At 35.6% G+C, this 17,980-nt stretch overlaps 1 protein-coding gene across 1 annotated transcript in view; it reads left to right on the forward strand.

The window, feature by feature from the left end:
- The window catches only part of LOC150107826 (Fanconi anemia group J protein homolog), a 463,872-nt gene that overhangs the window by 161,630 nt on the left and 284,262 nt on the right, over window positions 1-17,980 (forward strand). Inside the window, exons 10-11 of the mRNA XM_090391581.1 lie at window positions 310-435; window positions 6,616-6,711. Of these exons, the coding sequence (XP_090247707.1) occupies window positions 310-435; window positions 6,616-6,711 (222 nt within the window). The remainder of the gene's footprint in view (window positions 1-309; window positions 436-6,615; window positions 6,712-17,980) is intronic.

A 17,980-nucleotide genomic window follows, 5' to 3' on the forward strand; every position in this document is an offset into this window, starting at 1 on the left:
TATATCAGTGCAAAATTAACAATCACTTTGCCAATAAAAATACCAGTTAAGAGTAAAAAATGAATCATATGAACATACTCCTGTGTGTGCACCCTAAATCCAGAATCTGTCCAGACAGAGAGGAATTATTCAAGTTTAGATGTTTTACCCCTTTGCACCTTCTCTTGCAGTGATCTCATTAAAATAAAATTTGATTGGTGTGATGAATGTTTGTAAGGATAGAACATCAAATTATACTATAATCTGTTTAGTCAGAGGACCTGAATAATTTGCTTTCCTGTTTGGGTAATGTTTTTCTCTCGCCATTAGGGTTGTGCCTGCTGGTTTTATCAGAATGCACATCATGCAAATGCAAATCGGTCAGTATTAGAAAATCGTGGGCTCTGCAATGGATGGGACCTGGAAGATTTAGTTCACTTATGTAAAAAGATGTCGGTAGGATGTATTTTACTCTTCTTATAAAATTTACAATTTGGATTTTTATCGAGAAATATAGTCGACTTTCACAATAGCAAACACCATTAATATAAATTCTTTCCCCATAACAATCTATCAAATTCCTGGCCAAAATCTAGTGTCTCCAATATTTCTTTAAAAGAAAATTTGCTGTAGGAAAATTTTCCAGTATAATGAGTTTGCTGTAGTGGAAATTGATTGCAACAGTTTTAATTTATGTGTAGCTATTTTCTCATTGACTTATATAATTTGACTTATTCATATATAAGTCTTAAATATAGTAGAACTGTATTTTCAAACTAGCTTGAGCAGTCTGGATTTCCTAAATCAGAATTCATGAGATTTCCGGGAAGAGATTAGAATTTTATTTTTAGGTTAAATATATTTTTCATCTAGTTTAGTGAACAATTACAAAATGCGGCGGTTGTAGGTCCACTGTTTATGGGTCGTTTAAGTATCAAGCAGATAACTGGGAAGGTTTTCATTCCAGATATATATAATGCATTAATTGTCACTAAATATGATACATATACTCTGTCTCTTTACTACATTTAGTGATACCATAAAACTGTGCTTTACCTCAAGATTAAGGACAATCCGAGAAGTTTTCCTGACCAACATGAACTTAATGTATTGTGCAAAGATTTAAACTCATGTTAAATAAATTATGGTATCAGTTTATTAATGCTGGCCTGGTTGGCCGAGTAGTTAGCATATCCGCTCTCCAGCCAAAAGACTGCGGGTTCGAATCCTGCCATGGACATGGATGTTTGTCTGTGAAAATACTAGTGGTGGTTGATGGTAGATGGGGCTAGTGTAGATGATGAAGGTAGTTGCGGTTGGTGGAGACTGAAAGTTGTAGAGTAGGTACCCTCCCTTGAGGAGTCTTTGGACTCCCTAGAGGTGTTATGTAATAATAATAATGTTAATTAAAATACCACGTAAACCATGTAAAGTGATGGATTCCTGTACTTCTTTTTCTCAATATGTAATTGCTGTGGCCTATGCTTTCGAGTCTTATTGAGCATGATACTACACTGAACTGTAGATGTTGATGCAGAAAGTTGGGAAGGAACTACTATTAAGGTAAATGACAAATTTTAACAAGAAATCATAGCAAGAAAACAAAGAAAAAATTATATTTATTCAAACATGCAAATTCAATTATTCTTGCAGAAACATTGATATCAGTAAACAAAGCATTTCGTGTAAAATGCTTTAGTAAAAAGTAAGATAATTTTTAAAGTTAAATATGCAGTAATTACCTTTAGATAACTGAAGTAAGGAACTTTGAAAATATTGCTGTACAGAGTCCTAATTGATGTTTGACTCTTAAGTTCTTTACATATGAATTTTTTTTATTCATTTGTTAATCAAGAGATTAAAAAAAAAAAAAGTTCACAAACTTGTTTCACCAGTAGGCAAGCTAAAGAAACCAGTGGTAAAATTAAGTCTTGATTGCTCTGCTGAGTGAATACCATTTGTGCTCCACAACCAACGGGTTGTGGTTTTGAATATCACTTCGGTTTGGATATTTGTGCGAAAGCCTTTGAGTGGAAGATAATTTTGATAATTAAGTTGAGACCAGCTTACCAGCTTCCTGCCTATTGGAGTCTTAAAATGGCTTGTGTAAACGCCATGTTTTATTCTTAAAATTAGGGAAATAGATTATCTAACCATTTGATTACCCCATAGTTAGACATGATATATGAAAGTTTACAGAAAGAAAAGGGTTGTCATTTCATTAGGAAAATTTTTGTTTTAGACGAAAAACTTAATTCTTTAAAAAAAAATGAGTGTTTTTATCTTGGGAATAATGTATATTAGGGTTACCAAGTAATTTTATAAACTTGGTTATTTTACTCCTAATCCCAATTTACAATGTGTTGCACCACCTTTAGACTTAAACTATGTTTCAGGTGCAAACTTAACTGTTTGCTTACTTGGGATTAGGAGTAAAATAACCAAGTTTATAAAATTACTTGGTACCCCTAATATATATATATATTCCTGAGCTTCTACTCAGTTGTAATGGTACATTTTAAAGAATAAATATTTAATGACTTTAAACCGAGATAAAATATTAAGTTTTAATGAGAATGATACAACTAGTTTCAGCCTTTTACAGCCTTCTTTAGGTATCCAGTAAATGTAGAACATAATAATAAAAATTGAAGTTACAAAAAACTGAGAATTACAGGCAAAAAATGTAACACATAATTGACACAAAAACGTATTTTTCAAGTTGTTCTATCTAACATGCTATTGTTCGTTGCATGCATGCTTGCAAGTTCTCGTGAACGCCAGTATTGAACAACTGCAGCATGGCTATCAGGGATGTTGTAACTCAAATTGCTGTTCAGATGTTCAGAGTTTGAGAGGAAAATCGTGGAATCCAGGGAAATCCTCCTTAATCCTGAACATTAGAACAGCAATTTGAGTTACAACATCCCTGATAGCCATGCTGCAGTTGTTCAGTACTGGCGTTCACGAGAACTCGCAAGCACACATGTGACGAACAATAGCGCGTTAGATAGAACAACTTGAAAAATACAACATTTTTGTGTCAATTATGTGTTGCATTTTTTGCCTGTAATTCTCAGTTTTTTGTAACTTCAATTTTTATTATTATGTTCTACATTTAGTGGATACCTGAAGAAGGCTGTAAAAAGCTGAAACTAGTTGTATCATTCTCATTAAAACTTAATATTTTATCTCGGTTTAAAGTCATTAAATATTTATTCTTTAAAATATATATATATATATTATAATTCATTTTACTCGGTGGGAAATATTATTAAAAAGTTTTAATCACTGATACTGAGAGATAAAGAGATGACATGGTATATTTGAAAAGATACTACTAGTTTACTAGTTTTGTTGAATTGATCAACATCTTCAGGTATCAAAGAAATATATATAAAATTACAGAGACTTAAAATTGCATTAACAAAACAAGTACAAAAGACAGTAGTGTGTTTGAAAACAAAATGCAAGCTTGAGTTCCAAATAAACGTAGACTATGCGCTGTCACGAGTGCGCCAATACTGAACAGAGACAACGTGTGTGTCAGAGAGATTGAAACTTAGGCTGTTGTTGATATGTTAAGAATCTAGAGAAATTTCTCTAGATTCGACAATCTTTCTCTGGAGCTCATCATAGCACACATGGATGTTAGAAGTTTGAGTCCAGTTCACAATGTGTTGGCAGCCTTCGTCTGAGTTAACTGAAAAGAGAACGTGGCTAGAGAGAGCACTGGCTCTAGTCCTGTGGTAGGAGATATCTCTATGGTGTTCTTCCAAATGTAGAAGGATTGATTTAGCAGTCTGGCCATAGTATGGCTTTTCACAATCACATAAAATCTTGTACACTCCTGGAAACTGAGTTGGAAGATGTTTCTCTTTAGGTTTACTAAGTATTGAACGGAGTTTTGGGAGCATAGTAAAGCAAGGTCTGAAGTTAAACTTCTTGAGAATTTTTGCCAGTTTTGGTGAAAGAGAACTGCTGTAAGGAAAAGAGATGAAGGCTCTGGGGGAAGAGGGATCTTCAGAACTAGTTGAGTGACTGGGGGAAAGAAATTTGTCAATTTTATTAGGAGAGAAACCATTATTAATGAAAGTTTTTTTAAGAAAAAGGAGTTCATTTTCAATTTCTGCTTCTTCTTTAAGTAAAGACTTGGCTCAGTGAGCTAAGGTGGAAATAATACCAAATTTTTGTGGGGGGTAGTGATGGGAGGAAGCATGAAAATATCTGTCAGTATGAGTAGGTTTTCTAAAAATTGAGATTTTAATACTCTCAACACAAGTTTCAGGTCTAGAAAGGGGAGGCAGTCATCGGATTCCAGTTCAAAGGTAAAAGAGATTTTTTTCATGACACTTGTTTAGGTGGTCTAAAAATAAATTGAGGTTGTTGACACCATCTTTCCAGATGAGGAAAATATCATCAATATAATGATACTAAAATTTTGGTTTAAGGGTGAAGGAGTTAATAGCTTTTTCTTCAAAATCGTTGAGAAATATATCTGTGAGAATCGGAGAGAGTGGGCTGCCCATGGCCAGACCTGAGTTTTGTAAGTAGATCTTATTGTCATATTTGATGTATCCTGACTTTATGCAATGGGAGAATAAAGTAAAGAGTTTTTTGGATAATTTGTTCTTGAGAAGATCAAGGACTTCTTGAGCAGGCACATTTGTAAAGAGAGAAACAATGTTGAAACTGGCCATTAAATCTGTTTTTTTAAGTTTGATGTCCTTGATTTTTGAAACAAAATCTGCAGAGTTTTTAATACGAGAAGAGGAAATTCCAGAAAGATTTCTTAAAAAACTCGCGAGATATTTGGAAAGGTTGTAGGTAGGAGAGTGTATGCCCTCAACTATTGGTCTGAGTGGGCAGTTTGTTTTGTGTATCTTTGAGACCATACAGTCGAGGGATGAAGTGACCTAAGAGAAAGACGAATGTTTCTTTGTAACTCCAAGGTGGTTTTTACTAAGTTATTAGTTCTATTGTGTAATTCAATCGTAGGGTCACTATTAATCTCTGAGTAAGTATCACTGTTTAAAAGTTCCAAAATTTTATTATGGTAATCAGACTTGTCTAAGATGACAGTCGCATTCCCTTTGTCAGCCGGTAGAATAACAATGTTATTATTATTTTTTAAGGACAGAAATGTTGTCTGGTGGAGGTCTAGCTTTATTTATGGTGAAAATGGCTTCCATACAGAGGAGGTTGGCTTCTTTGTTTGGTAATAAAGGTGCTGCCTTTTCTATCTTTGTTAAGAGATGTTCTTTAGGAATGGAGGTAGGAGCAGTGACAAAGTTGAGACCTTTAGCAAGTATGCTTTCTTCTGCCAAAGATGGTTGATGGGAAGATTTATTGATAACAACTTTTTTTAATTAGGTAGAGTCAAAATGAAAAGTTTTGCTCTCCTGTATATATTTAAGAGAATCAAATTTTCTAATCAGGCTGATTTTATTTAAATTCTGGATTTTAGAAGCTTTAAGAGTGCTAATTTCTTTTAAATAGTTCCATGATGCACTGTCTAGAGAAAGAGATAAACGAGTTTCATGATAGGTCTTCTTAGAGAAATAAGCGGAAAGACAACGTTTGGTATCACAAATACATTCCGATAAAAGATCCAGTCAAAGGCTGCCAACACATTGTGAACTGGACTCAAACTTCTAACATCCATGTGTGCTATGATGAGCTCCAGAGAAAGATTGTCGAATCTAGAGAAATTGCTCTAGATTCTTCACATATCAACAACAGCCTAAGTTTCAATCTCTCTGATGCACACGTTGCCTCTGTTCAGTATTGGCGCACTTGTGACCGCATAGTTTACGTTTATTTGGAACTCAAGCTCGCATTTTTTTTCAAACACACTACTGTTTTTTGTGCTTGTTCTGTTAATGCAATTTTAAGTCTCTGTAATTTTTTATATATTTCTTTGATTGTGATACCTGAAGATGTTGATCAATTCAATGAAACTAGTAAACTAGTAGTATCTTTTCAAATATACCATGTCATCTCTTTATATCTCGGTATCAGTCATTAAAACTTTTTAATATATATATGTAATATATATTCTTTTTTTTTTTTTTTAATACTGACTGAAATCCGAGAATTAGACAAACGATTAATTTATTTAACACACAACATGGTTTGTCGGAAAGCCGACTTCTTCAGGCATGAGAACATTGAAAGCAAAATAAAAAAACACTACAAAGAAACATTGTACCACTACAAAATCGACTGTGAACTTCAGTTAAGTTTGAACTGTAGCTACAGTCTTGACTAAAGTTCTATTGTTAGGCATCTGCGAGTGTGTGACCTCACGAGCGCACCAGTATCTGATAGCAGAGCTAATTGAGTCCGGTAAATTGTAATTAAGGTTACTGTTTATGTGATGAGAGTCCAGGACAATTTCCTTAGACTAAAAGGAAATTTTAACTTTAGTTTAAAATTAAAATCCCATCACACACACGTGTGTGTGTGATGGGATTTTAATATCCTCATTATCTATAACTGCTATTTTTGGGGAGTGGTAGTTGACTATAATTTGGATATTAGAAGCAACACTGCACAGAAAATAAAGAAATAAAATAAAAATAATAACAATAATAAACTTTTCCTGAAATGAACCATGATTTTTGTCTTCTTTAGATATGTCCATATTTTACATCTAGGCACCTTTTGGAAGATGCAGACATTGTGTTTTGTCCTTACAATTATCTAATCGATCCTCTAGTGCGACAGTGTGTAAGTAATATTTCTATTTTAAAATTATGAATTAATCAAAGTTTTTATCAAGATAAGGATTTGCATTAATGGCCTCCTCCTCTTCCCCATCCACCCAAATCAGATTGAGGCTATCATGAACAGTAGCTTTCTGGACCAATTTTTTTGCAGACAAATTATTTATATTTCTGTTGGAGTTCAGACTGCTTATGTTTTCTGTCCATTTTCTTCTAGTACATGTCCTTCAATACTTTGCTTTTAAAGAATTTCAGGAAACCTTTTAGTGGGCATTCTGTACACATGTCCATACCACTGTAACTGTTTTTCTTTGATTCTTGTTATTATTAAAATATGATGGTATAATTCTTTGCTGATCTCCTATAATGAAATTGTTTATTATAAAAAAAAAAATCTACAGTTTGTGAACTTCTTAACCATGGCTTAATTTTTATTGATAGTATCATGTTAATGGATTTAATATACTAGATGTTCCACTTTTATATTAAAGATCTGAGAGCAGTTCATAAATATGATAAAAATGTGATATGCAGATATTTTGCTCGTATATAGCGTTTTACTCTTATATACTTGTATTGCCCTCAGGTGGCATGTAATGGTAGGACTGTTTGGAGAGCTACGAAAGCCAAGTTGTTTTCAATTTAAAAAATAGCATTATCAGTTAAAAAATTGTGTTAGAATTAGACTATATTGTGGAGTTAATTAGTTTAGGTTAAAAATTTTGTTTTAAATATTGTTAATTGAGTCTTTTGCATGATAAGATATGTAGCACATGGCACCAATGTGAGGCAGAACGATGGCGTCCATCGTTCTGCCTCGTCATCGTTTAGTGAATTTAATTAAAGGGACTTCATGCAGTGCAATATCTGTGAATTGTATGCATTACCGAAGGTAGCTGGAATTTGGTTTGAAAGCGATAGTGGTGGGAAAGTGTGCTGAAAATGCTATGAAAGGGAGGATCAAAAGTGTGTCTCAGGTTGTGAGATTGAAGTAGTGGATGGAACTCAGAATACGATTAAAAATTGTGATGTCACTCCAGATAGCATTTAGAGTGAGACTAAATGTGACATGATTGAAAGTGAGGGTAAAAATATTGAACGAAAGAATAGTTTGACTGATGTAAAGAATGAAGAATTGGTTGCAATGAGGGCTATAACTTGGTTGCATGGAGTGATACATAGGGCGCGCAATTGCAAAAATATCTAAGGAGTAGATCAGCTGATAACAAAGAAAAAAAAATGCAAGATAAGAAAAATGAGGGCTTGACCGAGAGAAAGAAAAATGAAAGAACAAGTGTTATATGGGAATTCCATCGTAAAAGGTGTGTTGATGAGAGTTTGACAAAATCATGCTTTCCTAATGAGAAAATTAATGATGTCAGTGAGGTTATTAGAGTACAAAAGGGTAGGGTGAAAGAAATGATCATAGCAGCTGGAACAAATTTCTTTAAAAGGAGAAAAGTATGGCATGAGAGAAAAAATGAAAAAAATACTGGAAGTAGTAAAAGAAAAGAGTGAGAGAGTTAAGATAGTGAGTTTGTTGCCATGGTATGACAGAGTAGAGCTGAGAAGTAGGGCCATAATAGCGAATGATTTGATGTGTTGGTTATGCAGGAGGAGAGGTGTGGAGTTTGTAGAGTGAGTTCGATGGGCAAAAGGACTTATACAAGGATAGTTTGCATCTGAATGAATTGGGTGTTCTGAGACTGGAAAAAGTGTTGAATGAAGTGAAAGTGTGCAGAATCAGGGAAACTAGAGCTTTTTTTGGGGTGGGGGGATTAAGCTGTTGAGTGGATATGCAGACATCAGTGAGACAGTTGAGTATAAGAATGTGTATAATATGCCTAAGTTAGTACCCCTGGTACTAACTTGGTACATAGGTCAGAAGGGTATCTAGTGTCGTAAAAAAGGCAAAAGCAGATTATGAAAGGAAGTTAGCAGTGAAGACTAAAGGGGGTGCTTAAGGGTCAAAGCCGTATAACTGAGAGGAGACCTCCACATAGCCTTTAAAGGAATGTGGAGAACTGACCAGGGCTTCTGACCTAACGTCCAATCCTCACCTTCTCATGGTGCACCCTGTTGGGTATCTACCTGGATACTGAACTAATGAGGATGGTCTGGCAATTTGGTATTTAGCCAACCAAATTGTATTCTTATTGGTTAAACCAAAATAAAAAATGATGGTACAACATGACAAAATTTCATTCCGGCTGGGGCGTTGCCCGGTTAAACAAGGCACCCGTTGTTTTCGCCAGGGAACCAGAGCAAACAGTGAAAAGTCAGCTACTGGAACAAATCTGAAAACAAACCCCAACTAAACATCACCAGAGTTAAAGATCGGTACTATTAACGTAAGAAGCCTGAATGGTAAAGAAATGGAGCTAGCTGAGGAATTAGATAAGTACTAGATCGACATAATAGGGATGACTGAAACAAAAGAGACCAAAACTGGTGAGATCTTTCTGAGCAATAAAGACAAAATGTTATATTCAGACAATGACAATCAAGGAAAAGAAGGAGTAGCCATTGTATTCAACACTAAATACGAGGCTAATCTTCTTGAATGGCAGGCAGTCTCGAGTACAGTGATGTGGGCAAATATCACAATGAGGAACTGGACAATGAGACTTATTTGTGCCTATGGTCCCACAGAAGGTTCTACTAAAGTAGAAGTGGGGTAATTTTTTGAGGATTTAGAGAAAGCATCTGACACAATGAAAAAGGAAAAGTTGGTCCTTGTTGGGGATTTAAATAGCACAGTAGGAAATGACTGTCAGACACACAAAAATATTTTCAAAAAATTTGGAGAAAAGAGCAAAGCTAATAATAATGGCAAATACCTGTTGGATTTCTGCTCAGGACATGGACTGGTTATTATTAACACCATGTTCCAACATAAAAATGTGCACAAATTCACATGGAGAGTGGAGGCAAGGAATAAGGAAAGTCATTGACTATGTTATTGTTGATAGTGATGTTTTCTCCCTTGTGCAGGACACCAGAGTGTTGTACAGAGGATTTGAAATTGGAAGTGATCACTATATAGTCTTGAGCAGGATAAAATTGAATTTCATATTGAAAAGAATTACATGTAAGAAAGTTTTAAAGCGAATAAAAGTTGAACAGCTCTCTGATGTGAACTGTAGAGTAAAATACACAAAGATTATTGAAGAAAAAAATGAAAGAGTTTGAGAACAGGAACCAAACTTTAGAGATTCAGTGGCAAGCCTTGAAGAAAACATTGATTCAGCCAGAGAGGCATGTGGTGAAGTTGTCTGCAAGGTTAAAAAAAATCAGAACCACATGCTGGACACAGGAAGTTAAAGAGGCAGTGAAGGAAAAGAAGAAAGCATATCAAAAGTTCCTTGCAAATAAGTCCTTTGTTGAACTCTGAATGATCTTGTGACTTCGTTTGAAGAGATCATACAGATTTCAACAAGTACACCTTTACATATTAAATTGTTCTCAGTAGAAAATACTTGCATTTTGGTAAAAATACAGATGATATTGTGGTTAAAGTGTAAAATTTTAAAGTATATAAAATATGACATGTAGAAAGAATCAGTTTAGAAAATTATAAAGATGTATAACAGTATTGGAAGTATATTGTATTATTTAAGAAGTTTTTTTATTAAATTATAAATCGGATTTCAGTATTGCCAAGTGTAACAAAAAAATTAACTTAAATTTCTACTGAGCTAAATGTGAGAGTGGGTCCAAAGGTTTGGAACGGTCAGTGTAAGCGCCTGAGGCTGTGTGATACTGGAACAGGTGCATATAACAACAGTCACATGATTTCCTGCTGCAGAAAAAAAGTGCCGACATCATTCAGAGTACGAGACTAATATAGCGCTGCACAAGGTGTTTCAGGAAAGGATAGGGGGCGTTATGTGTAATGGAATATAAGGAATTGCAGTGGTGGAAGATGGCTTTATTTCTGGGATCTCATGGTCGAGAGGAGAAAGTCTAGGTAGCTGGTTCCAGGCTGAACGGCAGGCGACAGTGCGTGGCAGCGGGAAGTTTGAATCGGGCAGGAACTGCCCAATTCGAACTTCCCGCTGCCAGATTTGAACTTACGGACAGAGTTTCCAGCGCGACACAGCCACCGCTTTCATTGTAAGCGATCGCTGAGTTGTCGATGTTCTCGTGAAGTCCTCTGATAGCGAAGATAGCCAAAGTGCATATCGAGGACAGCCACATTGCAGATACATAACGCCGCATGTTGTCCAGAACAAAGATGCACGCCTCAGGTGTTCTTTCACGATAGTACCAGAGCCAGCAGACCCATTCAAAGCCCCATGTGATGGTAATGTAAATTATTCATGTTCTGAATGAATAACTGTGAGCTAATGAAGAGATTGTAATACAAGAGACTTGATAAGGCAAAGCCATATAGACTGGTGACATTTAAGGAAGTGTTCTGTTAGGCGTAAGCCTGAATTCATGGTTGTTAAGAGGAGTCTCACAAAGTGCAGAGACAGGAAGTGTTATGTGTGTAATGTGTTAGATGACATAAGTATAGGCAGTTTGCCAAAAATGAGATCTTATATGTTCTGGGATAACCCTGAATGAAACTAGCTTCTTTATTTAATTAATGTAAGATTGCAATCTTTAGTAGTGTGAATTTTTGTAATTAATTAATATGTATTCATGTTGTAGAATAAACATGTATTCTTTTTCTAAACTAAATCTTGCCTGATTAAGAGTGTCAACTCACCATTCTAAAATACGTACTTGTCGCGGGAGGGTAGAGTTAAAGTAAGATATTATGGCCAGGACTGACCAGGAGAGTTAGCGTGTAGTTACCTGTCTGGATTATTGGAAATATCTCCCTGAGTAGTATAATTTATTATTATAGGGCATAAGCTGGCACAGTCATTAAATAAATAAATGTGTTTATGTTTGAAAAGGAGATAGAGCCAAAATCCAGGGTTGTGCTTAGAGTAAATTGGTTTGTGAAGTTGAAAGGTGCTTCATTAAGATAATTTACATAAATAACGACGCAACACCAGTTGTGCTCTTAGAGAATACAGAGAGAAATATAAGAAAGCTAAACACTGTGTAAAACTAGCTAAACAAAAGTCATGGGCGGACTTTGGCAAGAACATAGAAAATAAATATCAAGAAGGTGGCAAAATATTTTGGAGGTTGTTGAAGAAGCTTAGAAATAGAGGAAAGAGTAATGTAAAAGGAGTCAGAAATGATAAAGGTGACATGAAAATGGGAGAAAAAGATATCCTTGAAGTATGGAGTAATTACTTTGAGAAATTGCTAAATGAAACAAGCAGTGATAGCACAGTGATAAAAAAACACTCAACAGGCATACAGTCAGGAATACATATCCATACTTGAAGTAGAAAAAACCATCAAAGGCTTAAAATGTGGAAAGGCATCAGGATTATAATTTATTCAACCAGAAATGCTGAAGTATGATGGTATAAAAGTCTTGCAGTGGCTGTACTGCATAGTTCAGAAGTCCTGGACAGAGGGACGAATTCCAGATAATTGGAGTAGAGCTCTCATAGTACCCATATATAAAAAGGGAAATAAAACTGAATGTGAGAATTACAGAGGTGTTTCTCTACTGAGTGTCCCTGGTAAGATATATGCAAGTATACTTGAGAAACGGTTGAGAAGAATTGTAGAAGAAAAGCTTGGTGAAGAACAAGCTGAATTCAGGCCAAATAGAGGCTGTCAGGATCAGATCTTCACTTTACGACAAATAGTGGAGAAATCATGGGAATATAACAAAGATCTTTATTTGAGTTTTGTAAATCTGGAAAAGGCATATGATGAGGTGCCAAGAGAGAAGCTATTCAATACGCTACAGGTATATGGTGTCAATGGGGCATTATATCAAGCAATATTTAGTCTTTATTTGAGTCGCAAGTCAGCAGTTAGAATTGAAGGAAGTACAGGGAGATGGTTTAATGTATAATCTGGTGTGAGACAAGGATGTACATTATCCCCTCTGTTATTCATTATCTATATGGATCACATTATGAAGAAAAGTGGTATTAAACATGATATCAAAATTGGAGATGTTAATGTCAGCTCTTTGCTTTATGCAGACGATGTTATACTTGATTATTATATAATGAATCGTTGAAAATGTCAACTGTGTTGTGAATGGAGAACCTGTGGAACAAGTAAAACATTTCAGCTACATAGGCATGATTTTTAGTGAAGATGGTAAATTCAATATGGAAATAGACAACAGAATCAACAAAGCTGGTATTAACTACGTCATTATATTATAAACCTCATTAACTATGTCATTGTTGATATTACTATCAACAATGACGTAGTTAATGAGGCTTTTCTTATATCTTCATATGAACTCCATGGTTTGGTAGTATTACAATTTGCTGTGTATTTTTCAGTTCTCTTGAGAATGGCAAAGAGATCAGTGTTTAAGAAAATATCAAAGCTTGAGTCACTTGCATTCTACAAGGTTTTGTAAATGAAGAAGAGGAATAGAATGTATGATAATCAGCAAGGTCATGAATAGGATTGGAAGTTAGTGATAGAAGGTCATTGAGAGTGTAGGTGACAGCAGAGAACTTTGGAGTATTCCACTATTGATAGAAAATCAGATGAGAAAGAAACCATGCAACATGATATGTATTGACCAATCGCAGAGAAAGTTGTCAGTCTGCTCAAAATGGGTATTAGGGATATCCTGTAAGTGCCTTGGAAGAATGACGGTATGTTGCACCCTTCAGTTTGAAAAGGGCTGAGTTTGATTCTTGTGACAAGAGGAATTTATATGGGATTTTTCATTTCGTAGTGAGTTAGCCAATCTCATAGAGAGAGGTAGTAGAGGAATAGCTATGATATGAAGCAGCAGATCTGTATTATGTAAGAAATGTAGACAGGAAGTTGTTCCTGTTAGGCTCTGCAAAGGTCATTTGTCTTATTCCTCTTTCATATTATGTGTCGATGTCTATCTTTGTTCAAACACTGTAACACTTGTTCAACCATATGTCATGTTCTGGTGGAGTATCACCACTATATTCAAGACTGGAATTTATCAGTTATGAGTTTTACGAGTCTGGCAGAAGCATAACACTCGGCCAAATTATCCATAGAACACATGACATATTCAACTCTTTGCAAAGAATTAATTTGTATAATTACATCCCCATCCCATTTTGTTTTAAACTCCCTGTCATGGGCAAGTAACTTAGCTTAGAACATCGACTGTTTATGATAGAGCAGTTAATCTTATCTTTATTGTCTGCTATGTTTGTAAATTGTATGTGTTCTTCTGCTGGTTTGCCTATTTTGCAGAATCAAAAACCTGAGTTTTCAGAAAAAAAGAAAAACCTTCCACCTCTGTATAAAACCAACTAATTTGGCTTCAAATGATATTCGACCCTGATAAAGGTTCTTTGCATCCTAGACAGGATTTAAACCCTCTTTCATAATCAAAGAGCTTCATCTAGACTCACTGAACTACAGAGGCTCTTGTGAATAATTACATTTAATCATAAATTCATGTCTGACTTTACATTTTTCAGGAAATGACAATGTATACTAAAATATTACTTAAAAAACTTTAATCAATACCTTCCTATATTTCGGCAATGTTACATTGCCATCTTCTGGGAACACAAAACTATGATATGTGCACGCAGCGCTAACAGCAAGCAAATGAGGCTGAAAAAGGCAACTGAAGTTGGTCCTAGAGTCCTAAAGGTGTCCCCTAGCAGGCTAAATTGGGTTGTCTTGGTTGTTGGGCTGATGGTCTTAGGATGCAAGCTTCCCAAATTTGGGGGAGTCTCATACACCCAAATTTGTTGAGGTTTGGGAAGGTTTTTAGAGCTGAGACTGATTCCAGGAATAATCTGTCATATTTATATTTGCTGCAGTAAAGTGGCTTTCTTCCAGCGTATTTTGTGGTGGGTATCTAGTGCATGATCAGCAAGTCCTGAGTGGCTGTATTGGTGAAACCAAATGTAGTCTTTGTGTTCGGATATCCTGATATTAGCTGTCCTGCCTGTTTGGCCGTAGTAGGACAGTTTACAACTGCAAAGGACCTGGTATACTCCAGGTAGGTCTAGGGTAAGTGGCTGGTCTTTGGTGGAGCAGATAAAGGGATGCCAATTTCTTATATGGTTTGTAGCAGGTAGTCGGGTGATATTTTTTTTTTGTATTTTTGTTAGATTTTCAGAAGTGCCCTGGATATAAGGAATGGTGATAGATTTAGTGTAATCTCTGTTATGAAGTTGGGAGGAGGAGGGGGGAAGATGTGGTTAACTGGTTTTAATATTTTCTGGATTTTTTTGGGGTTGTAGCCATTGACTAAGAAGGTGTTAAGGATATGGTTAAGTTCAGTAGTTAGTACATTGTTATCTGAACAGATTAATTTTGCCCTGTTATATAGGGTTTTTATAATCCCATATTGTTGTGTGGGGGTGATTGCTGGTGAATGTCCACCAAAGACCAGCCACTTACCCTAGACCTACCTGGAGTATACCAGGTCCTTTGCAGTTGTAAACTGTCCTACTACGGCCAAACAGGCAGGACAGCTAATATCCAGATATCTGAACAGAAAGACTACATCTGGTTTCACCAATACAGCCACTTAGGACTTGCTGATCATGCACTAGATACCCACCACAGAATATGCTGGAAGAAAGCCACTTTACTACACTGCAGCAAATATAAATATGAAAGATTGTTCCTGGAATCAGCCTCTGCTCTTAAAAACTTCCCAAACCTCAACAAATTTGGGTGCATGAGACTGTCCCAGCACTAACATGGAATTCTTCTTTTCCATCATTGATAGCCCTTTTTTTCAAGGTTGCAAAAAGACTTAATGTTTTTGATTTAATAAGGTCAGTGTTTAGCGGGATCTGTTTTTGGTTACAATCTTCGATTCATATAGAAAGAAGTCTCTCTAATTCAGTCATTATAATACTTTGATTTCGAGTGGTCTGCATGTATGATGAACTTGAAGCAGCTTTGCTTAAAATTGCTCTTATAGTTGATTCACCCATTTTGTGTTCTTGTCCTATCTTTGCTCTGGACTTGTCTTGTTCATTTTTGTTTATTATTTCAATTTTTTTTCCAATGAGATTACTTTTCGAATCTTTTTCACACTTCCACTTTTTTTCCTCACTAATTCTTTTACTCATGATTACAAGTTGTGGGAAAATACTTTAAAATAAAAAAAAAAATAAGGAAAACAATTCATTGCAAAGGAGGCATGAGATATGAGCTGCAAAATGATATGTAATTAGTAGAGGACATAAATTTTGGCAGGAAATTTGGAACTTAGTGTACATGGAAATAGTGTAGTACTGTATGCCATTAAAAAATAACTATGTAAACTGTTTTAAGTTGGTAACTACATTATTTCATCCTGGTGAGTGATTTTTGAAAATAGTCATAAAAATGTATAGATAGAAAATTTTTAAAAAAATCTGTAACATTTATTTTTAATATGTATATAGGTGCACTAATCAAATTTAGAGGCACACTAATCACATTTAGGTATAGAAAAAATGATGCACTAATTGAAAATGCATGAATCGAGCGATTCCTGTATTTGCGTAGTACAATATGGTTTCAGTTATCCATACTTTACCAAGACGCAAACCAACTAACCAAACAAAATTAATAGCACATGCGCTTATGCTTTGCATATGCTTTACTTTTGCATTGTTCATCTTTATTCGTCCTGCTAGCTGAAGGGGATCAAATAAACAAACTGCTTTACCATTTTTTAAGGATGGAAAATAAGCAGCTTTTTGTCTTTATCATGTAATTGCCATCAAATTCCTAATCCAATACAGCCACAGGACTTGCTGACTATGCACTAGATACCCACCACAGAATACTGGAAGAAAGCCACTTTACTACACTATCTATCTCAATGGCTTTAACAGGCCTTTAAGGCCCACACCCCTCCAAGCATGCTTGGATTTTGTAACCAAAATACGAGAATAGAATGGTCACCCCTATGCCCCGAAGTCTTCCTGGCTGCATTCCTGTGCGTTCATGGGACTGGTTTGCGGGATGAAAAACCCCAGGTAAACTGGCAGAAAAACCCTGCTGTCCATGCCCAAGACCAGCTAACTTGGCTACGGCTGAGGAAGATCCTTCAGCTCCTCACGTCGTCGACGGGAATTGAACCTAGGACAATCCTTCCCAGTCATATGGTTGCGAAGTGCAAAGCCACTAGGCTAACCCTGCATACTTACTACACTGTAGCAAATATAAATATGAAAGATTATGTATACCCTCAGGGGTATACAGGATAATTATAATAGTACTGCATGAAAAAAGTTACACCATTACTAACTTCTGATCAACGATTTTCCTCCAACATTATCAGATCTCCATCTATGTCTCATATTTCCTGTGGGTCTTTTCCCTGCCAACCTGGCAAGGCACACTTGTTTTATAATCTTTCTTCTCTCATTCTATTTAAGTGACCATACCACCTGAAATTAGCTCTCTTAACACATTCCTGAATGCTAACAATGGCAAGGTCTATAAATTAAAGATGCCAAGAAACTATATTCTTTGTGTAATCCTTTATCCAATTGTAAGCAAATGAACTCTGCACGTGAAGTAACTTCACGACTGGGCAGCTTGTATGTAGAGGCTGATGATTTCACATACTTGTCTTAGTATCCTACAATGCAAAGCACATATTCTTACAGACATATATAATACAATGCATTATGGTAAGTGTCACTAACCAGGCTGATTCCAATGTTTATTGAGGTGAGAAGCAGACCCAGAAGTGATACCAAGGTTGAAGTAATGCAGAAGTCATATTTCCATATACAAGTAGTCAAAAGGTGTCAAACCTTATTACTAAAATACTCTGAATTAGAGATATATGTTGAAATTTCCCCCACTTAGTTATACTATAAATTAAAGATACCAAGAAATTATATTCTTGATTTAATCCTTTGTCCAAGTGTAAGCAAACAAATTTTGCATGTGAATATGACTTTTTCATTACTTAAACCTTGGTATCACTTCTGGGTCTTGCTCCCATTGATGAAACCGCCATAAAGATGAAAACCAGTCTGGATAGTGACCATTCCCATAATGCATAGAATTCAGTGGCGTCACGTGCTCATTTCGTTGGGTATGGGTTATGCAACCCGCGCTACATATTTCACATCAATTTGACTGTATGCATGGACGTGCATCTGCAGAAAATTTTCGGGGGGGGGGGGGGAGCTTGGAGACAAATAATTACATCAAAAAATTTTATAATTATTGATTTAATTAAATAATTACATCAA

The sequence above is a fragment of the Typopeltis vanoorti genome, chromosome 4 (genome assembly GCF_054136105.1).
Source record: "Typopeltis vanoorti isolate ZY-2024b chromosome 4, IOZ_Tvanoo_1.0, whole genome shotgun sequence".
Lineage (NCBI taxonomy): Eukaryota > Metazoa > Arthropoda > Arachnida > Uropygi > Thelyphonidae > Typopeltis > Typopeltis vanoorti.